The sequence below is a fragment of the Fukomys damarensis genome, unplaced genomic scaffold (genome assembly GCF_012274545.1).
Source record: "Fukomys damarensis isolate Sample0158 unplaced genomic scaffold, DMR_v1.0_HiC HiC_scaffold_19, whole genome shotgun sequence".
NCBI lineage: Eukaryota > Metazoa > Chordata > Mammalia > Rodentia > Bathyergidae > Fukomys > Fukomys damarensis.
In genome coordinates, this window is record NW_022900931.1 from 29466198 (window position 1) to 29486222 (window position 20025).

Sequence of the window (20025 nt, forward strand, 5' to 3'; positions counted from 1 at the left end):
TTTTTTTTTTTTTTTGTGAAAATGAGTTTTTATAGCTCTGTTTGTACCTCTCAGAAGTTAACCTTTTGTTTCTTCCTGAGGGAGCCAAAAAATGAATTTCACTGTTGCTTTTTATTGGTCATTAGTAAACAAGTAGCTACACAGGTTAAGGAAGTGACTATACTTGTATTATCTTGGTAACAATTAGCACAGCAATTTGACATAATTCTAACCTGTTACTCAGACACCACAATGAAAATGCTTGCTTTTACCGTAGCTTAATCCTCATGTGCATGTAGGTGCTTTTCACTTACTTTGAAGTACTTAGAAGATACGCTTAAGTGAACCTCACACACATGGGTTTAGCACTGTAAAAGGGATCAGCCCTGTAACTCTAGGGGTGGCCTCGTTTGAGAAGTATTTGTGTATCCTCCTTAACCCAGTGAGGGGCTGATGCGGGGATCTGGTCCCCTGCTTCTGAGTACGCTTTCTTCCCCACCACCCCCTTTGCGAGAGGAGGGAAGTCACCTTGCAAACCCAGGGTTGCGAATGGAGCCTAACGTGTGGCGTGTGCACACCGAAAGTGAGTCGAAGGCTGGGAGGGCTGGAGGACGGTGCAGCGTAAATCCGAGGAAGTCATGAACAGGCTGGGCCCTTTGCCTCTGCCTCCTGGCAGGATGTTAACGAGCGTGGGGTGACGATGAGGAAGTTCGCTCGCTTACCCTTCAACAGTTCGTTCTTCGGAAAAACATTCCAGGTAATAGTGTGCATGTGTCATTTTCTGTAGGTTCACGTGGACAAGTTGGACATGTTCAGAAACATGCCCGATATCCTCCACCACCTCACCACGGACCGCGGCACCCAGATCCACGCCTGTCGCCATCCCAAGGTAGCTGTGAGATGACTGTGCCCGTGCTGTGTGTGTGATCTATGAAAGAGGACCTCAGCAATGCCATCTGGAGGCTTGTCACCTTACAGACGTGAAAGCCGAGGCTCCGACCCACCCTGAGTTGAAAGCTAGCGGTCAGGCCGCTCTGCATGACTGTGTCCCATGAACATAGGCTTCACAGTCAGTATCCATTTCTATACATTTGACAACGTGCATTAGTAAGATGAGCTTATAATATAAGTAAACTTGTTCATAGGCTCCTGCTACTGTATTTTTTTAGATTTTAATACATATGGGCTGTATGTAATGATCATGTTTACGATAGGGAATGTTTACCCGTGCGTTTCCCCATTCCCTCCCCCTTCCAACCCTTCTCCCCATTTACCAAGGCTTTGTTTCCATGTTTCCTTCCACTCTTTTTCCCTTCCCCTCTCCATTTTCCCTTGCTCCCCTTCCCATGTGAACATATTCTTCCTCCTTCCCAATATCTACCTTCCATTTTGTTCCTGATTCACCCGTAAGGTTTTCACACGGTATTTAAACTTGTGTGTCCAGTTTCTTTGACTTAAGATTATGGTCTCAAGGTGCATTCATTTTCCTACAAATAATTCAAGTTTATTCTTCTTTATGGAAGAGTAGTACTCCATTGTACATAAAAACCATATTTTCTTTATCCATCTATTGATGGGCATGTGTGCTATTTCCAAGATTTAGCTATTACAAAGTGTGCTGCTGTGAACATGAGTATGCATGTATCAGTGTTGTCTGATGTTTTTAACTTTCGAGAAGATACCTAGGAGGGGCACGGCTGGGCCAAATGGAACCTGTAGTTTTAGTTTTTGAGGAATCTCCTCAGTGGTTATACCAGGTTACACCCTCACCGGCAATGGGAAGGGTTCCTTTTTCCCTGCCGCCTAGCCAGCATTTGTTATTGGTTGATTTCTTGATCTTAGCCATTCTTTCTGTAATGAAGTGGAAATCTCAGTGTTGTTTTAATTTGTATTTCTTGGATGACCATTGAACATTTCTTTGAATGTATATTTGCTGTTTGTACTTCTTCATCTGAGAAGAGTCTTCATTTTAGATGCCCGCTTCTGCATTGGGTCTTTAAATTTGGGGGGATTTGATATTTTTAAATTATATATTGTAGATATTAGTCCTTTGTCTGAGGAATAGCTGGTACAATTTTTTTCCCTGTTCTGTGGGCTGTTTCTTCACTCTGTTGGTGGCTTCTTTCGCTTTACAAAAGCTTTTTAACTTGATGAGATCCCAGTTGTTAATTATAGTATTTCTTACCCAACTAGGGTTTTGTTCTTTAAATCTTTGCCTACACCTATGTCTTCAAGAGTTCTTCTTATACTCTTCTAGCAGATTTAGTGTTACTGTTTTAATATTTAGATTTTTGATGTATCTTGATTTTAATTTAGTGCATGGTGAGATTGGGTCTAGATTAAATTTTTGGCATGTGGGAAGCCAGTTTTACCAGCATCATTATTAAAGAGCCTTTCTTCAAGTGAAGGTGTCTGGGTCCTTTGCCAAAGAGAAGGTGACTGAGTGTTCTTGGATTTGTTTCTGCACCTTCTACTTGGTTTCATTGATCCTTGAGTCTTTTTCTTTGCTAGTGTCATGCTGTTTTTATCATGGTAGCTTTGTAATATAACTTTACATTGGAGATTATGATGCCCCCTGGCCTTGTCCTTGGTGCCCAGAATTGATTTTGCTATACTAGTTCTCTTCTGGTTCCATATGAATTTTAGGATTGTTTTCTCTAGTTCTGTGAGGAATGCTATTGGTATTATGTTTGGGATTGCATTAAATCTGTATAACAGTTTTGGAAGTATTGCCATTTTGACTATATTGGTTCTTCCTATCCAAAACAAGGAAAATCTTTCCCTTTTCTGATATCCTCTGTGATCTTCTTTTTCAGAGTACTCCACTTTTCAGTATATAAATGTTTCATTTATTGGATTGATTCCTAAGTATTTAATTTTTCTTGAGGCTATTGTGAAAGGTGTTGTTTCCCTAATTTCTCTTTTAGTGAGTTTATTTGTGTACAGAAATGCTGTTGCTTTTTGAGTGTTGACTTTGTATCCTGCTGTGCTGCCAAATTTGGTTAACAATTCTAAGACTTGGAGTTTTGGGGTCTTCTATGTAAAGTATCATGTCATCAGCAAATAATGATAATTTAACTTCTTCCTTTCCTATCATATTCCTTTTCTTTCTTTCTCTTGTCTAATTGCTCTGGCTAATGTTTTTAGAACTACATTGAACAGAAGTGGTGATAATGGGCATTCGTGTCTTCTCCCTCATTTTATAGTGAAAGCTTTCAGCTTTTGACCATTTAGTATGATGTTGGTTGTTGGTTTGTCATAGATGGCTTTCATCAGATTGAGCTAACAACCTTCTATTTTAATTTTCATAGGGTTTTTATCACAAATGGCTGTTGAACTTTGTTAGATGCTTTTTCTGTATTGAGATGATCATGTGCTTTTTGTTCTTTTTGTTTGTTTGTTTTTGGTTCTGGGGATTGGACTCGTGACCTTGTGCTTGCAAAGCAGGTGTGGAACCACTGAACTAAATCCCCGGCCCTGGTTTTTGTCCTTGATTCTGTTAATGTGGCATATTACATTTATCGATTTGTGTATTTTGAACTACGCTTGCCTCCGTGGGATAAATCCCACTTGGTCATAGTGTATAATCTTTTTGATGATTTGCTGCATTATTTGCCAGTATTTTATTGAGGATTTTACATCTGTGCTCATTAAGATTGGCCTGTAGTTCTTTTTTGATTGAATCCTTCCTCTGGTTTTGGTATCAGGGTAATGCTTGCCTGTAGGTGTGACTTTGGAAGTATCATTTTCCTTTCAGTTTCATTAAAGAGTTTGAGAAATAGTGTTAGTATTGAGGAGTTGTATTAGATCTCTAGAGTTTTTATTGGAGTCAGCAATGAATCCATCTGGACCCTGGCTTTTCTTTGTTGGTAGTTTTAAATTATTTCTTCAATTGCATTGACTGATATTAAATTATTTAGTATTTGTCTATCTTCTTGGTTCACCTTTAGTAATTTGTATGTATCTAGTAATCTGTCCATTTTTTCTGAGCTTTCCATCTTATTAGAGTACAGGTTCTCAAAGTATTGACAATCATCTGGATTTCTGTAGAATGGATTGCAGTTTTTCCCTTTTCATTCCAAATTGTATGGATTTGGGTCTTTTCTTTCCTTTTTCTGATAAGGTTGGCGTGGAATTTGTCTACTTTATTTAATTTTTCATAGAACCAACTCTCTGATTCATTATTTCTTTGTATTCTTAGTTTGAATCGTATCACTTTGTGCTCTGATCTTTATAATTTCCTTCCTTGTAGGAGCTTTGGGTTTAACTACTTCTGCTTTTTCTGGAAGCTTGAGGTTCGACATTAGGTTATTTGAGCTCACTCTGTTTTTCTAATGGGAGAATTCATAGCTATAAACTTCCCTTATAGGATTGCTTTCATTGTATCTCATAAGTTCCAGGATGTCGTGTTGCTATTCTTGTTTAATTGTAGAACCTGTCTCATTTCTTTAATTTTATCTGTGACCCATCAGTTGTTCAGGAGGATATTGTGTTTCATTTGCATGTGTTTATGTGGTTTTTACATTTTTTTGCCATTGATTTCTAATTTCATTACACTATGATCTGATAGTATGCATGGGATAATTTCAGTTCCTTTGCATTTACTTAAGCATGTTCTATGAGCTATATGTGGTCTATTTTGCAATAGTATTTTTTCTTTCTTTCTCTCTTTGGTACTGGGGATCAAACTCAGGACCTTGTGCTTGCGAGGCAGGCAGCGGAACCACTGAGCTAAATCCCTGGCCCTATGTGGAGAAAGTCCTGTGTGTTGCTGAGAAGAATATATATTCTGTTGTTTTTGGGTGGAACACTCTGTTGGTATCTGCTGAGTCTATTTATTCAAAGTTTTGGTGCAACTCTAATATTTGTTAATTTTTTGTTTGATTGTTGAGACCATTCACATTAATGGTTATAATTGATAGATATTCTTGTCATTGTATTGTTTTCTTGTTGGTTCCTTTTTTCTTCTCTTGTATTTAATTGTGTGCTGTACCTCATACATTCATTCTATTGAGATTCTTGGAATTGTCTTTTTCTAGAATATCCTTCAGGACATTTTGGAGCACTGGTCTGGTGGTCATGAATTTCTTCAGGTGTTCTTTACCATGCAAGTACCTTACTTCTCCATCATTTTCAAAAGATAACTTTGTGGGATACATCAATCTTGTTTGCATGCTGTTTTCTTTTAGGGCTTGAAACACTTTGCTCCAAGCTCTCCTTGACTTATGCTTTTGTGTTGAGAAGTCTGCTGTGATTCTAATGGGTTTTCCTGTATTGATAATATGTTTTTTTTCTTTAACAGTTGTTCATGTTCTGTTCTTGTGTTGAATTTCTGGAATCTTGACTATTATATGGCTTATTGCAGTTTTTTTCTGATCCTGGCTATTTAGGGTTATATATGCTTTATCTGTATGTCAAGTTGTTTTTCTTTTCCATGCTTGGAAAGTTTTCTGCTATTACCTCTGTGAACAAGTTTTTGTGTATTTTGTGTTATGTTGAGTTTTCATTACTCTGATTAATCTTACTCTTCTTTGCATCTTCCAGGAACTGTTGGGTTGATTTTTCATGATTCTTTACTGTTTTTAAGCAGTCTTTCATTTGATGCTCACTAGCCACAGCCCTTTCTCCTGTCTTCACATCAGTTGACTGCTGCGTATACTTTCAGTTGAATTTTTAATCTCCTAGATATCTGTTTTTTCATCTGTTTGATGGCATCCAGTTCTTTTCTTCATTGGGCATTCATGGCTTCCCTGTCTTTCCTAAGTACCTTTATTTTTTTAATCCGTATCTCCTCTAGATTTACTGTTTCCTTCCTTATGGTCATCATCTCTTTATCTGTATACTTATTTGTTTTGGTTTTGTCAAGAGACTTCTTCATCTGTTTTGTTACTTTTGCTCCTACCATTTCAGAACGTTCAGCTGGGTGCCTTTTGGTTTCTTCTACCTCTGTGCTCCTTGGATTTGCCTTAGATGAGTTGTGTTGCATGTTTCTTCTGTGTTTTTTTAATTTTATATTTTTTGTTTTTTAGGTTTTTTTTAAATGTTTGTTTGTTTTCTGTGTTGAGATGTCAAAACTGCTTATGGTAGGTAGCTTTATTATTAGTATCAAGACCTGTTAGAGAAATGATTAATTTTCAGAGATGTTTTCTAGGTGTAGCTGGCTTTTTGACTTTGAGTCTGTCCCAGGATCCTACCTTTTCTATTTATTAGGTAGGCATGAAAGTTGCAGCCTGTTTGGCCTGGTGCTAAGTTCTTTGGTACTGGGCTGCAGTATTTTTTGTGATGCCCACACAATCTAGGTATTGACATGCAAGGAAGGTCAATTGATCACAACAACGTTGGCAAAAGTAGTACAGTCAGTAATAACAGTAAGCATGAAACACAGACTGGAAAATAACAAACTGTGATAACTAACAATTTGCTGCCTTTAATCCTAGGTAAAAGATTTATAGTGTTATGGTTTGTGTTTAGATGTCCTCCCAATGCCTCATGCAGATGAGGTGGGACTTTCTTTTTCAGAGGTAGCAGAATCTGGAATGTGTGATGCTGAGGTTAAGGGTGTGTAATTACTAAACCACTACATATGAGTGACTGGTTTGGCATCCTAACAGTCTGAATAAGATAAAGGGGCAGAAAGATGCTGTTGAACCCTCTCATTACCTTTGCTGCCTTGTGCGCCATGTTGTTTCTCCTCTGTGAGGCCTGTTTGCCATCCCAGCCTTGGAGCCAGCTGATTACGGACTAAAATCTCTACAAATGTTAAGCCAATTAAACCCCTTCACTTTAACTTGTCAGGTATTTTGTCTTAGTAATGAGAGAGAGGTCACTAACATATGTAGTTATATAACAAAATCTAAGACAAATCAGAAAAGTATTTATAGTAAATATCCACTGAATAGAGTGGTTTTACCCTATGGAGAGAAAACTTAAAAGGGAGAAGAAAATATAGAGGAATGAAAGAAGAAAAAAAAAAGATTAGAAGCAAGGCTGAAGGACAGGAGAAGATTACCCAAGCCTCGGGAAACTGGCAAAGAAGACAGGAGGGAAGGAAAGAAGGGGAAAAGAAACAAAAAATAAAAACCATGTTCACAGTCACACACGCACACACAAAAAGCAATTAAAAAAAGGAAAAATGAATAAAAATTTTTAAAAGACCAAAAACAAAGAAAAAGAAAAAATAATAAATTTCTTTCTGGTTATCTTCTGAGGTATACAGTTTTCTGGTAATATCCAATTCAGTATGTGACTCTGCTGTTGCTAGACAAGAGAGACAGTCCGAGCCCAGATCCCTTTTGGTTAATCCCAGAAAGTTGGCAGTAGGAGGAGGATGTGGTGCCAGTTCTGGGACTTTCATATCCATAGAAATTCAAGTTGGATTTGGCCGTGGTGGTGGGCCTGAGTCATGTATCTTATAACACTGTGTCTCTGCCAACCCTACTATGGCTCCCTGACCCTGGCCATCTCCCATGGTTGTCCTTCACCCAGTCACTGTGGGAGTAGACACTGGGAGCCCTGGGATGAAGCCAGCCCACGGCTGTTACCATTCTCATATTCTGTTGGCCCCTCCCTAGTCGTCCTACCCAGCACTCTCAGGGGATGTGGCAGATGCCTGGACTGGAGTCGCTCGTCAGCGTTTGTACTGTGTAGGCCTACAGCTGTGTTTCACTGGTGCATTCCCTGCAGAGGTTCGCCTGACTTCCCTGTTCTATAGGCTGGATCTTCCTTTCTATTGCCACAAGCCAGGAGCAGGGGAGAAAGTGCAGTTTGTCCTTCTTTTTTTTGTCTTGTGGTCTGTCTCTTCTGTTTCTCTGTGTGCTCTAATTTTCCCATCTTACTCTCCGTGAGTCCCTGGCATCCACCTCCTTTCTGCTCAGTTGTCTTTTTCCATTGTCTGGACTCCAGATCTTGCAGAGGCTGGTTTATTGCTGTTTACTGCTCTGCCATCTTCGCAGAAGTCTCTACTGCTGTTTATTTTATTTGTTTGTCTTTTGAGACAGGGTCTCCCTATGTAGTTCAGGCTGACATTGAATTCACTGTGTCGACCCAGGTTGGCATGGAACTTTCTGAGATCTTGCCTCAGTTTCCCAAATGCTAGGATTATAGGTGTGTGCCACCACACCCAGTTCTACTGCCATTTATTCTTTTTTTTAACTGCTGTTTATTCTTGAAACTCATGTGCAAATTTATAAATTTTACTTTTCTTGTACTCATTTGAAAAATACTTAGATGTAATTTCCTTCAATCTTTCAGCTTTTTTTGTTGATACTGGTTTTTAATGATCCCAGAAACCTCTCCTGTTACTAAATGCCTTGGATCTGCTTCCAGTTTGAATTTTCCTTTAATTTTCTTTTTCATTTTAAGACTAATTAGTTACCTTCTAATGCAGTGAAATGAATGATTCTAATTTCTCTCTAAAGTTTCAAATATCTTAGCTTTCAAATGCTGAGTAACTTTTTTTTAGTAAGCACTGCATTTATAAATTAAATCAAAATTATGATAGTAATATTGCCCCCTTTAGACAAAATACTTTCATTGTTTGGCCCTTATAATAAAGCATGATTTTACACAGAAAAGAATTCTTAGCAACATGGAGTGTTCAGACAGAGCTACAGGTAAGTAATGATGTTTGAGTATTGGTAAACTGTATATTTTAACTTGAGTTTGTGGACTTTGTGCAGTTATATTTGTGTGTGCATGTGTGTGTGTGTGTGTGTGTGTGTGTGTGTGTGTAATTCCCTTTCCTCATATTGATGGCTTTGAAGAGTCCAGGCCAGTTGTTCTGTAGAATGTTTCTCACTTTGAAATGATCTGATTGGGTCCTTAGGTTTGTGTTTCTTTCATGTCTGAAAACTTACCTACACTTGTTTTTGAGATGCTGACTACAAACAGCTTTGTTGAAAATATATGTTTCTATATTTTTAAAATCTGTTCTAGGCAGAGGAATATTGTCAGTGGAATAAATTACCCTGTGGAATTACTTCCAAGAATAAAATTCCACTCCACACAATCAGCATTAAGCCATCCACCATGTGGTTTGGAGAAAGATCCAGGAAAACAAATGTAATTGTGAGGTAAGAGAGCGATGCTATAGGTCTTCTGAGAGACCTGGAGATAAAAATGTTTGATCCAAGCTGGGCACGGTGCTGGTCTTAGTTACTTTTCTTGTTGGTGCGACAAAATACCCCACACCAAAGTTAAAGGAGGAAAGGTTCGTTTGGTTTACAGTTTGTAGGGGTTTCAGTCCATTCTTGGCTGGCTCCAAGGCAGGGTAGCTGGCAGAGGGGGAATAATTCATGGTGAGCAGAAGGTAGCAAGGCAAGTAAGGGTCGACCACAGCTCTTTTGGTCCCTTCTATCTTACCCAGGCTACTGAGGACAGGCAGCACTCACACCCGTAACCCCAGTACCCTTGATCCTCCCATTGCACCATGAATGAATCCCAGCATCACAGGCTCTAGATCCAGACACCCCTGAAAATGCCCCACGTGTGACCACATGAGGCTTTGGGGGAAATCTAGACAGGAGCCAAAACTGTGGAACATGTCTGTAATCCCAGCAACTCAGGAGGCTGAAGTAGGAGGATACAAGTTTAAAGCCAGCCTGGGCAGTTTAAACCTTGTCGCCCAATAAAAATAAAAACCTGGAAATGTAGCTCAGCAGTACAGTGCCCCTGGGTTCCATCCCTGGTAAGAAAAACAAAAGTTTGATGTAGTTTAATGTAAACATACTGTAGCCTAAGCCCAAGAAGAGGCTATACTATAATTATGGGAAGTAATATCTTTAAGCACGATACTCCAAGCCTGCCTTAGCATATTAGACAGTATATCTGGAGGCCACCGCTAGTGAGAAGGTAGACTGTTGAAATCAGAAGACATCAGAGTGCTTGAATGAGTTAAAAAATGACATCATAGATAACAGAAGCCCTTCCACACATGTGTAAATACCGAATAGTTTCTCTGGTGTGAAAAACTATAATGGTACATAAGATCCTAATGACGTAATTGACAATGTGAAATAGGAAGAAAGGGCTAAAGGTGTAGGGAAAGTGGGAAGGGTAGGGGAAAGGTAATAAGGGAAAAGAAAAAAATATAGGAGAAAATGAAAAAATGGAAATAAAGTGTTTGTAAATGGGGAGGGGAGAGGGGTGAAGGGAGGGCAGGGATAAGGGGAAAAAATGAGAACCAAGACCCTGTGTAAAGGTACAAGATCCCAATAATGAATGTAACTGTACTGTATCCCTAAAATGTACCAATAAACTTAGAGAGAGAGAGAGAGAAGATAAAAGAGAATAGAAGCCCTTGATAGAGTGGAGTTTCCATCCTACTATCTTAGCAGTGTTCCCTTGCCTTGGCTGTTTAGTATGCCTACAACAGATTTCCATTTCTGGAAAAAGTTCAGTTTTACCCCAAAAAGTTCCTGATTATAGGGTGATTTCAAACTGGAATAGCCTAATTGGGAAAGGTCAGAGTTTAGAACTTAGCTTAGTGTTGTATGTGACTCTTGTATTTGTGTTTTCATTTCTCTTTAGGACCGGAGAGAGTTCATACAGAGCTTGTTTTTCTTTTCACTCCTCCTACAGTGAGGTAAGGGGATCCTGTAAACTCAACCTTTGCTGACTATTATTGCTTGGTCCAGAGCATGTCGTACTATTTATTTATTTATTTATTTTTGGTTTTTTGAGACAGGGTCTCACTATGTAGTGGAGACTGACCTGGAACTCACTATGTAGCCCAGGCTGGTCTCGAACTCACAGCGATCCTCCTGCCTCAGCCTCCCAAGTGCTGGGATTACAGGCGGGCGCCATCACACCCTGCCATGTCATACTACTTAAATGTCATTCCCTGTAAGTTGCTAAAAATTGACTCTCACTACATGTGGATCCTGCATTTCTGTGTTTTCTTGCTATAGTTTATCTGCAACCCCAACATTAATCCCCTCTGGGCTTCAGGAGATATTTGAAGTTAAGAGGAGAGTAGAAAGATTCTAGTCATCTACATGCGTGTTCCCAGCTCCAGGGGAACAAGGCAGTGCTCTACCTCTTCGTGTCTGATCTCCTGCTGTAAACAGGAGTCATTTTATGACCTATAGAATGCCATGTTTTTCTTACTTTTGTGCCCTTTTTTGGTGATTTCACCATTTGAAATGGCCCCAAGCGAGGTGCTGAAGTCCTGTGTAGTGTGCCTGAATTCAAGAAGGCGGCGACATCTTACAGTGACCGTGTGGGTGTGGTCAAAAATACAGTAAAGGTTTAAATGTTTAAAAGTTATTACAGTAAAAGAAGACACTGCATCAGTGCCTCTGGAAAGACTGCCTTTCCTTCCAGCACACTTACCCATCATCCTTGCCCCTTTCTGACTGTCTTGATGTCCTGAATTGCTTCCAAACATCTTTCATGGTTATTTTGACTTTGAGGGAGTTGCACAGTGCCAGAGTGATGAATTAGGTAGACAAGGCTATGCTGTGATGTTTTTAAGAGTCTGCCTTTCCGTTAGATGACACTGGGCAGCAGCATTCACTGTATTATCCTGTCTCATAAAGACACTCATGAAAGAACACTTCCAAAACTGCTGCAGGAAATGGCAAGAACCATTGGATAAGTGTGTTCCCTGTGAGAAGTATTTTGAGAGGGCTTAATGGCAATGTTTCTTTTACTGTAATACATTTCAAAAATTTAAGCCTTCCCTGTGTATTTTGATCACATCACATACATATATAAACTCCATTCAGGCCTGAGTTACAGTGCTATTTGCTATATGAGTTCAATGTTGAGGAATAAACAGTATAAATGTGTGCATGTGTATATATATATCTATATATATAAAAGCAGAAACACATAAGAGAAGGTTATGTATCGATTGGCTGATCAAACTAGAAATTTTCAGGAATCTAGCCCTATACAGTTTTCCCCCAGCAGCAGTGGTTCGGTATTTGCTAAATGAATATTAGTGGTGACATTATAGAATGTAATTACTGAGAATTGACTGTATTAAAGTCTTGTGTTAGGCAGACACTGGTGACGGACTGTCAACTTGCTTGTGTAAGAGAGGATGGTCCTCTTTTGGGTGTCTTTTTCTGTCCTTGTGGCCCCTTCATCTCTGAGGAGTAGTGAATCTGGTATAAGGTTGACTTTTTTCTATATCATTATTCCCTTCAAAAGCCTTAGACTTCTATTATCCTTAACCTGGGTTTGTTTTTTTTTCAGTATTGGGGATTGAACCCAGGGCCTCTGCCCTGAACTACACTATCAGCCCCCTTTTTTTTTAAACAAAGTTTTATTTTGAGAAAGAGTCTCACTAAGTTGCTAAGTTTTCTATGCTGAGCTCAAACTTGTGATCCTCCTGCCTCAGTCTCCTAGAGTGCTGGGATGATAGGTTTGTGCCATCATGCCTAGCTTTAAACTTGGGTTGCTTGTGCAAATCAAGTAGCTAGTAGGTGAGCAAGTAATGGTTTCTATTTGTATACCCCTCTTAAGGTACAAAAGCATTGATTATGAGAATTGCCTAATCCACAGATATTTTTGTCTTTTCCCTTGGTGAAGTAGACATTTAAAAAATAGAGTTACAGTCAGTGTTTATTAATTCCTGGGCCCTTGCTGCTTTTTTTTTTTTTTTTTTTTTTTTATCAGTGTTTATTAATTCCTGGGCCCTTGCTGTTTTTTTTTTTTTTTTTTTTTGTACCGGGATAGAAATCAGGCCTTTGTGCTTGCGAGGCAGGCAGCGGTCTTGCCTCTTGATTGGTCCTTTTTTGGAAAGGTGGATGCTAATTATGACTCTGTCCCCCAGTAATTTCAGTTGCAGAAGGGAGTAACAATCTTTATGTTGTAATGAATAGTTTTCCTGAACCTTTCTTCAGGCATCAGTCAGGTACTGGGCCAAGCGCCTCACATGTCCTGTGCAGTCTGTACTTGAGGGAAAGAGTCTGACACAGCCTTTAAGTGGCTTCACTGAACTCACGAGCTTGCCAAGGCCTAGGAAATGACAAAGTTGAGGTTCATCTTGGTTGTAGAGATGTGAGGAACAGTTGCGGAGTTCCTGCTTAGCATTCTCAACTTTGCAGAAGGTATTAGCGCAGGCTTTGCCTGTCAGTGTGCTCATGTAGACTTGTTTGAAAAGGCAGCCCTGTGTGCAGCCTTGAGGAAGAGTGGGCCTAGGGTGCAGTGCTTCCTTCTGGAGCCGGTGTGCTCACACCGTGCCAGCTCATCGCCTGGTGAGCACAGCATTTTCTCTTTCAGGGGCACTGTGTGCTCATCCGTTGTGCATCCTGTGTGCCAACAGCATCCGGCACGATGGGCTGCCGGTGCTCCAGACCCTGCAGGGGAGGGAGGCGGAGGCAAACTGCCTCAAACTGGTTGTGGGAGACCTGTGAGCACCACTGCGGCTGGCCCTGCTGTGTGGGCTCTGAAAGCGGAGTGTCCTCCATTCAGGCTGATTGCATTATGCTTTCCTTGGTGACTCCAGGACCAGCATGTGGCAGGAGTGGTTGGAGTCCCCCACCCCACCCAGGGTTGGCGTCCAAAGCAGTGTTTGGCCGAAAAGAATAAACCATTTGAAAAAATCAAGTGATTTCCAAGATACAATTCTAAGACTTTTGTTTTCCTATGTGTATTAGAGTTATACTCAGCTATATTCTAACTCTTCAAAGGAAATTTGTTAAGTGTGGGTAACCTTCTTAGATAAGGAAACTAATGTTGTATTTAAAAATGCAAAGTGTAGCCAGGTGTGGTGGCGCACACCTGTAATCCCAGCACTCAGGAGGCTGAGACAGGAGGATCGCTGTGAGTTCGAGACCAGCCTGGGCTACATAGTGAGTTCCAGGTCAGTCTCAACTACATAGTGAGACCCTGTCTCAAAAAACCAAAAAAAAAGAAAACCAAAAACCAAAAACCAAAACAAAACAAAACAAAAAAACACCAAGAAAGAAAGGAAAATGTGCCAGGCATGGTGGATGGTGGCCCATGTCTGTAATCCCAGCACTTGGGAGGCTGAGGCAGGAGGTCACTGTGAGGAGTTTGAGGCCAGCCTGCATAGGGAAACCATGTCTTATTAAAAAAAAAAAAAAAAAAGCAAAATGCCATCAATGCATAGGTACTTGGGAGGCTTAGGAGGAGGATCACTAGTTTCAGGCCAGGTTTGGCAATTTTAGTGAGATCCTGTCTCAAAATCAGATTTTAAAGGGGTTAGGGGACTCAGCTCAGTGGTAGAGCACTTGCCTGGCATGCAGGATATCCTGGTCCAATCCCTAGTACTCCATAATAGATCAGTGAGCTGCCTCTTTTTGTCCTACTAGTTAAGCTCTCAGAGGAGCTTCTGCTGTGGAGCAGAACCAACTGACAGAGTTTAGATGTTCTGGTTCTCAGGCCCATTAGCACAGTGTTGTATTTGGGGCAGTGAGGCCTGGGTATTAATGTTTCTTTTTCTTACGGGATCCCCATATACAGCCAGCCTTGAGAAGCACTGCTTCTCTTACCCCTGACCTGCCTTTATCTTCTCTAACATAAGTGAGCATCATAGAGATAGCTGACCTGTGTTATTCTCCTTCTAGATTAAAGATTTCTTGAGTTACATCAGTCCTGTGAATGTGTATCCAAATGTCATTCCAGTAGGCACAACTCTGGATAAAGTTAGAGAAATGTGAGTAGTTACTGCCTGTGGGACTTGTGCTGCTCTCTTGGCTTGGAAACAGACTTGGATAATTTTGCCTGAAAGTTTACAAATGTAGAACCTGTTTCTACTGTAATGTTTTTGAAATTATATTGATTTTTTTTCCCCTTTCATTTATAATTGTGGCAGAATGTAGTTTGTCTTGGGCTGAATCCTAGCTCTGCTACTTGCAGTGTAATCTTTGCCCTATCACGTCTGTAACTGGTGATTGCTCATCAGTGTAGGAATGTGCACGGATGCCTACTTGTCAGTTTCTCAGAAACTTGGAGATAAGCACCAAGTAGGTGGTTAGTAAAGGTATTTACTGAAAGGTTTCATGCAGTCCATGCCATCTTACTATTAGTCACTTCATGAATTATGTGTTTGAGTGCCAGCTGTTAGGCCCTGTGCTTGGGATGGATCCCAGTTGACTAAGATAAATCTTACACAGAAAGAGCTCCTGAGTGTTTGGAAGGGACAAGTGTAAAAGGCGCTCCATGTACGAGTTGCTATGGATCATGAAGAACTGTTAGGGAATCTGCCCCAGAGACTTTGATGAGGACATACAAGACCAGGCTTGCAAGTGGAAGGTAGGATTCGGGAACTCTAGAGGCAACCCATACCTCCAGAAGTCCTGAATCCTGCCACAGAATTAGATTGGCAGCATAAGCAATAACAGAAACCACAAGGACAAAGAAAATTGCCAAGAGAGGGTGGGGAGAAAAAGCAGAGGCAAGATATCAACATTGCCTTAAAAAGAGAAGCTGGAATGAGATGGAGGCAGAGGACCAAGACAGTGAAGGACCATGAAAGGCCAAGTAGAGGGTGTCAAGAGGTATCTTTTGAGGAGCTAAATAATATGGGGACCACGAAGTCTCCTGCTGCCTCAGTAACTAGGTCATTTGTATGTGCTCAGTGAGAGTACTTTCAGTAAACTTGTGAGGTAAGAGGCCAGACCTTGAGAAGTGGCTAAAAGGAGAGGACCTGGAGACTACTGAGATAAGTCTATTTAAAAAGTTTGATACTGCAGGGAAAATTATGGATCAGATGGTAACCAGAGGCAACAAAATTAAGGAGCTTGATTTTGAAGTAGCTGATATTTAAATAGCTTATAGAATTAAGTTTGATTATACATAAGAATCACTTGGGACACTTGTTCAAGTGAATACTTCCCACTCTTGCACTTGCACCAGGCAATCTGTTGTAGGTATTAGCTAGAAAGTAACCTCACTTTAAGAAGTTATCCAAGGAGAACAGTTGGACTGACTGCCGAGAGAAGTAGTCACAGAACAGAGGGGTGAACTCACGGACCGGGGGACATTTGTTGACATGAGAGCACAGGGGAAGATGTAAAGTTGGTGTGGCTGTAGATCAGTTTCAAATGGGAGCTTCATGCTGTGTTCAAGTGGAGTAATTCTCCAGGATTCTGGCAGCTGGCAGTACTTGGTGCTGTAACCCTTCAAATTTTATTTCTGAATTTGGGCTTTCAGTCTATGACTCCAAATGAAGAGATCAAATTTGTGGTTTTCCAAAACCCTGAGAGATCTAAGTAAACTTCATTAGACAAGGAGAAGGAGCACTTAGCACTTTCTGTATTTCCTCAATGCCACAAGATGGCCTTGTGTTACATAAGTGTTTTAGACAGAGACCTAATTTTCTTCATTGCGTGGATAAAATTTTTCTTTACTGAATATGTTGCTCTCACTCCTATTAGATAGGCATCTTCTGTGCTGTATTTAAGTGCTTATATTTACCACTTCATTATATTGAAGTGATTTTATTTAGCTTCTTTTTTTTTGTACCAGGGATCAAACTTGGGTCCTTGTGCTTGCGAGTCCAAAGTGATTTTAATTATTAAACACTGCTTTCAGCTCTTGAAAGTATTTGTATGATTTCCCCTATGGTCAGGCTTTTGTCATCTCCATATATGATGCTTGCTTTCCAGCAGCTTTTCAAAACAAACAAAAAAAAAACCTCAAATATTCTGATTCATTTCAGCTTAAAGCCTTTATGCCGGTCTTCCCAAAATATTGAGCCAAAGTATAAACCACTCGGAAAACTGAAGAGAGCTAGAACAGTCCATCTAGATTCAGGTAAGAATGGTCCTGGGTGCAATGGTGTGGGCTTTCGTATTGTTCTGGTCTGGTAAAAGTAGCCTTTGGCAGAGTAGATGCGGGCCCTATTGTATGCCAGACGTGTCATACGGTCTTAGGAAGAGCTTGCCTTCCTGTGTTCAGCATGTAGTCAGGAGTCCTGTCTTCCTCCCGGCATAAAACAAGTGAAGCTCTCAGCTTCCTGAAATAGGCTGTTGTTACCCTTGAATGTTTCCCTCGGTATACAAGTAAATGCTGAAAATGGAGTCTTTATTGTCATTTTCCATCAGATTGACCAAGAGTATTACATTTCTCTGTAATTTGCCTTTTGTTGCCACTTTTGTTCATAAGTGAAAAACAAAGATCAGCTGTGAAGTGGAGATCAGAACTTTAGAGTCTGAGCAAAGCAATGCTGGGTTTTAGCAGCCAGATTTAGAGGATGGGGTTCTGGATTCTCATTGCTTTAGTGGAGAACCAGTTAGTATGCCATGAGGTGGATACCTTAGGTAATGACCTCCCTTTTCTAATGCCTTAGTGCTGAAGTTTCCTTCCTAAGCAGCATCCCACAGATTGGTCATTTCAATTCAGTTCAGAATATTTTATATTTTTTTCCTTTGACACTTAGGTTATTTAGAAGTTGTTATTGAATTTGGGAGAGATTTTCCCAAGATAATTCTGTTGTTACCCAAATTAATTTTATTGTGGTCAGAGAATAAACCTTGTATGACTTACTGAGATTTATGGAATATAGTCCACCTTGGTAAATGTTTCATTTATTGAAATATGTGCCCTGCTGTTGTTGGGTAAAATGGTGTAGGTCAAATTAGTTGATAATGTTGTTCAAGGCTTCAGTATTCTGATTTTTTTTACTGAATTTCCAATTACAATTATGCCCTATTATTAGGTACACACAAGTTTTCTTCTTCTTGAGGTCCTGACCCCTTTATCTTTAGAAAATGACTTTCCTCCTAATATTTAGTTCTGAAATTTTTTTAAAATCGAGATACTATGACCACTCCGATTTCTTTTGATTACTATTACCAGCATATGTCTTTTCTATTTCTGTACTTTTTTTAGTGGGTTTCTTGAAGGCAGCATATTGTGGGGTTTTGATTTTTCTAGCCAATGAGTTTGTCTTTTGTCATGCTTACATAAATGAGGTTTAAAGTATTGATCCGATTAGGTATTTCATGTCTTTGCTCCTTTTTCTACTTTTTGGAGCAAGTGAATACTGGTTCTATTTAATCTTTGGGTAGCATATTGACTTTAACATTGGGTATGTGGTTTGCATGTTTTTGTTTGGGTACTAAGATTGAACCTAGGCTTCTGTACTAAGCTACATCTCCTGTTCTTTCTGAGTCAGGGCCTCACAAAGTTGCCCAGGCTGGGCTCAAACTTACTGAACTAAAAAGGTTTGCTCTCTGAAAAGTGGGAAAGAATCTGGGTGTTTTACTTCTTGTGTTTCTTTTTGTGAAAATGAGACTCATTCAGGTGGTGGACAGCCTTTTCTCTTTTCTGTGTGTCAGTCCTCAGCATTTACCCAGTACTCTGTGCTCCTCCTGCCTCTGCCTCCTACTGGGGTTACAGCTGTGTACCCACCCCCAGCTTCTATATTTATACAGTGAAAAGATGATTGTACTACTTCGAGCATGAGAACCTGACATCAGTATTTCCACATATTATAAACTCTTTTTTCAACTATTGCAACCTGTAGTGTATATATAGATTTGCTTGTTCTGGACATTTCCTATAAGTGAAATTATACAACACATGGTTTTAGTGCCTGGCTTTTGCATCCAAGGTTCAACCTAGCTGTTACATATCAATACTTCATTTTAACTGCCAAACATTTTCCACTGTATGAATATAACACATTTTATCTATTCACTGATGGGCATTTGGGATGATTTCATTTTTAGTTATTATACTAGGAAAAGTTCAAGTATCAGTCTTTACGTGGACATATTTCCTCTTGGATAAAGACATAAGGACTGAAAAGCTGTAACAAAATACAAACTAGGGAGCTTAAACACCAGTTCTGTCATAGTTCTGGAGGCGAGTAGTCCAAGATGGAGTATAGCACAGTAACTCATTGTGAAGCCTTTTATTTTGGCTTATCTTTGGCCTTTCTCTTGTGCTCACATGGCAGGAGGCGGGAGTTCTCTAGTGTCTCTTAACAGGATACTGATCCTCTTGGATAAAGGCCTACCCCAGGATTTCATTTACTTTTAGCTACCTCCTTGAAGCCCCATCTGCAGACTAATAGCATGCCAGAAGTCCTTTCTTCTTTTAAAAAAAGAAACAAAGAAATGTACCTTTCATACATCTACCTCTTCCATGCTTGTTTTTGGTGAGGAATATCTTTTTAGATCAGGCCACTAGTTTAAGAATTTTTGGCTTGGGCCGGGGATTTAGCTCAGTGGTTCCGGCGCCTGCCTCACAAGCAGAAGGACCTGAGTTCAATCCCCAGGCTCAATGTTCATTTGTTCCTGATCTTCCTGCCTCATTTTTGTTAGCTTTCATTTTGTTCCTTCTAGAGGTTCTTATGCTTACTGCTCTTTAATGCACAATTTTTGCAATAACTTCAATAGCTTTTGTTGTACAGATAGCTCTTATTCTCTCTACAGATGTTTTTAGTTGAATTTTTAAGCCACACCATCATATTTAACAGTCCATGTATGTCAAGGGCTTTATAATTATTGTTCCAAGTGTTGTCATCTCTACAAGTTTGTTGGTAAGTTTTTCAGGTACTTTAATGCTTAGAATGTTCTGATTGAAGCCAGTGTCAGTATACCTTTCTCAAATCAGACTGTCTCAGAATCTGAGGGGTGAGTTCATAAGTCATTCTTATCTTTTAAAAAGTTGAGTTCTATGATGTTTTGCCTCTATGTAATTTAATAGTTATCAGTATTATACTTAGCATCATAAACCTTTTATGACTTTACTCTTAGAACAGTAGTACATACTTTAGAAAGTAAAAGATTATGTAGAATGACGCATTATTTTCTTTAGCATTTTTAATGTATTTCCTTTTATGTTCATTTACATTCACAAAATTCAGAAGTGACATTGAGAATTTTAAAAAGTAACATTGAATAGGATCCAGTCAGTGAGAAAACAGTAACTGTACTGTTGGAGTAATGCCCTGAAGTTCGGTTGTGTAAGATTGTTGAAGATGAACTGTGAAGAGGTTGGACCACAATCTTTAGGGGAGGGCACAGCACAATAGGGGACAGGAAGGACACTTGGGGTTTCAAGCTAAGGATGAAAGTATTTTTGTAGTGTAATAGCTGTAAAACTATAAGCACATATAGT

The 20025-nt window shown here is 39.8% G+C and overlaps 1 protein-coding gene across 19 annotated transcripts in view; it reads left to right on the plus strand.

Annotated features, from left to right (window-relative positions):
* Dclre1c (DNA cross-link repair 1C) overlaps positions 1 to 20025 on the plus strand; it is a 41826-nt gene that overhangs the window by 18224 nt on the left and 3577 nt on the right. For 18 of the 19 annotated variants that reach the window (XM_010641948.3, XM_033765607.1, XM_033765605.1 and 15 more), the window contains 5 exons: positions 767 to 868; positions 8914 to 9050; positions 10507 to 10561; positions 14520 to 14608; positions 16616 to 16710. In XM_010641948.3, the coding sequence (XP_010640250.1) occupies positions 767 to 868; positions 8914 to 9050; positions 10507 to 10561; positions 14520 to 14608; positions 16616 to 16710 (478 nt within the window). Of the gene's footprint in view, positions 1 to 766; positions 869 to 8913; positions 9051 to 10506; positions 10562 to 10663; positions 10699 to 14519; positions 14609 to 16615; positions 16711 to 20025 lie in introns of those variants that run through there. The other variant, XM_033765610.1, reaches the window with a different exon arrangement.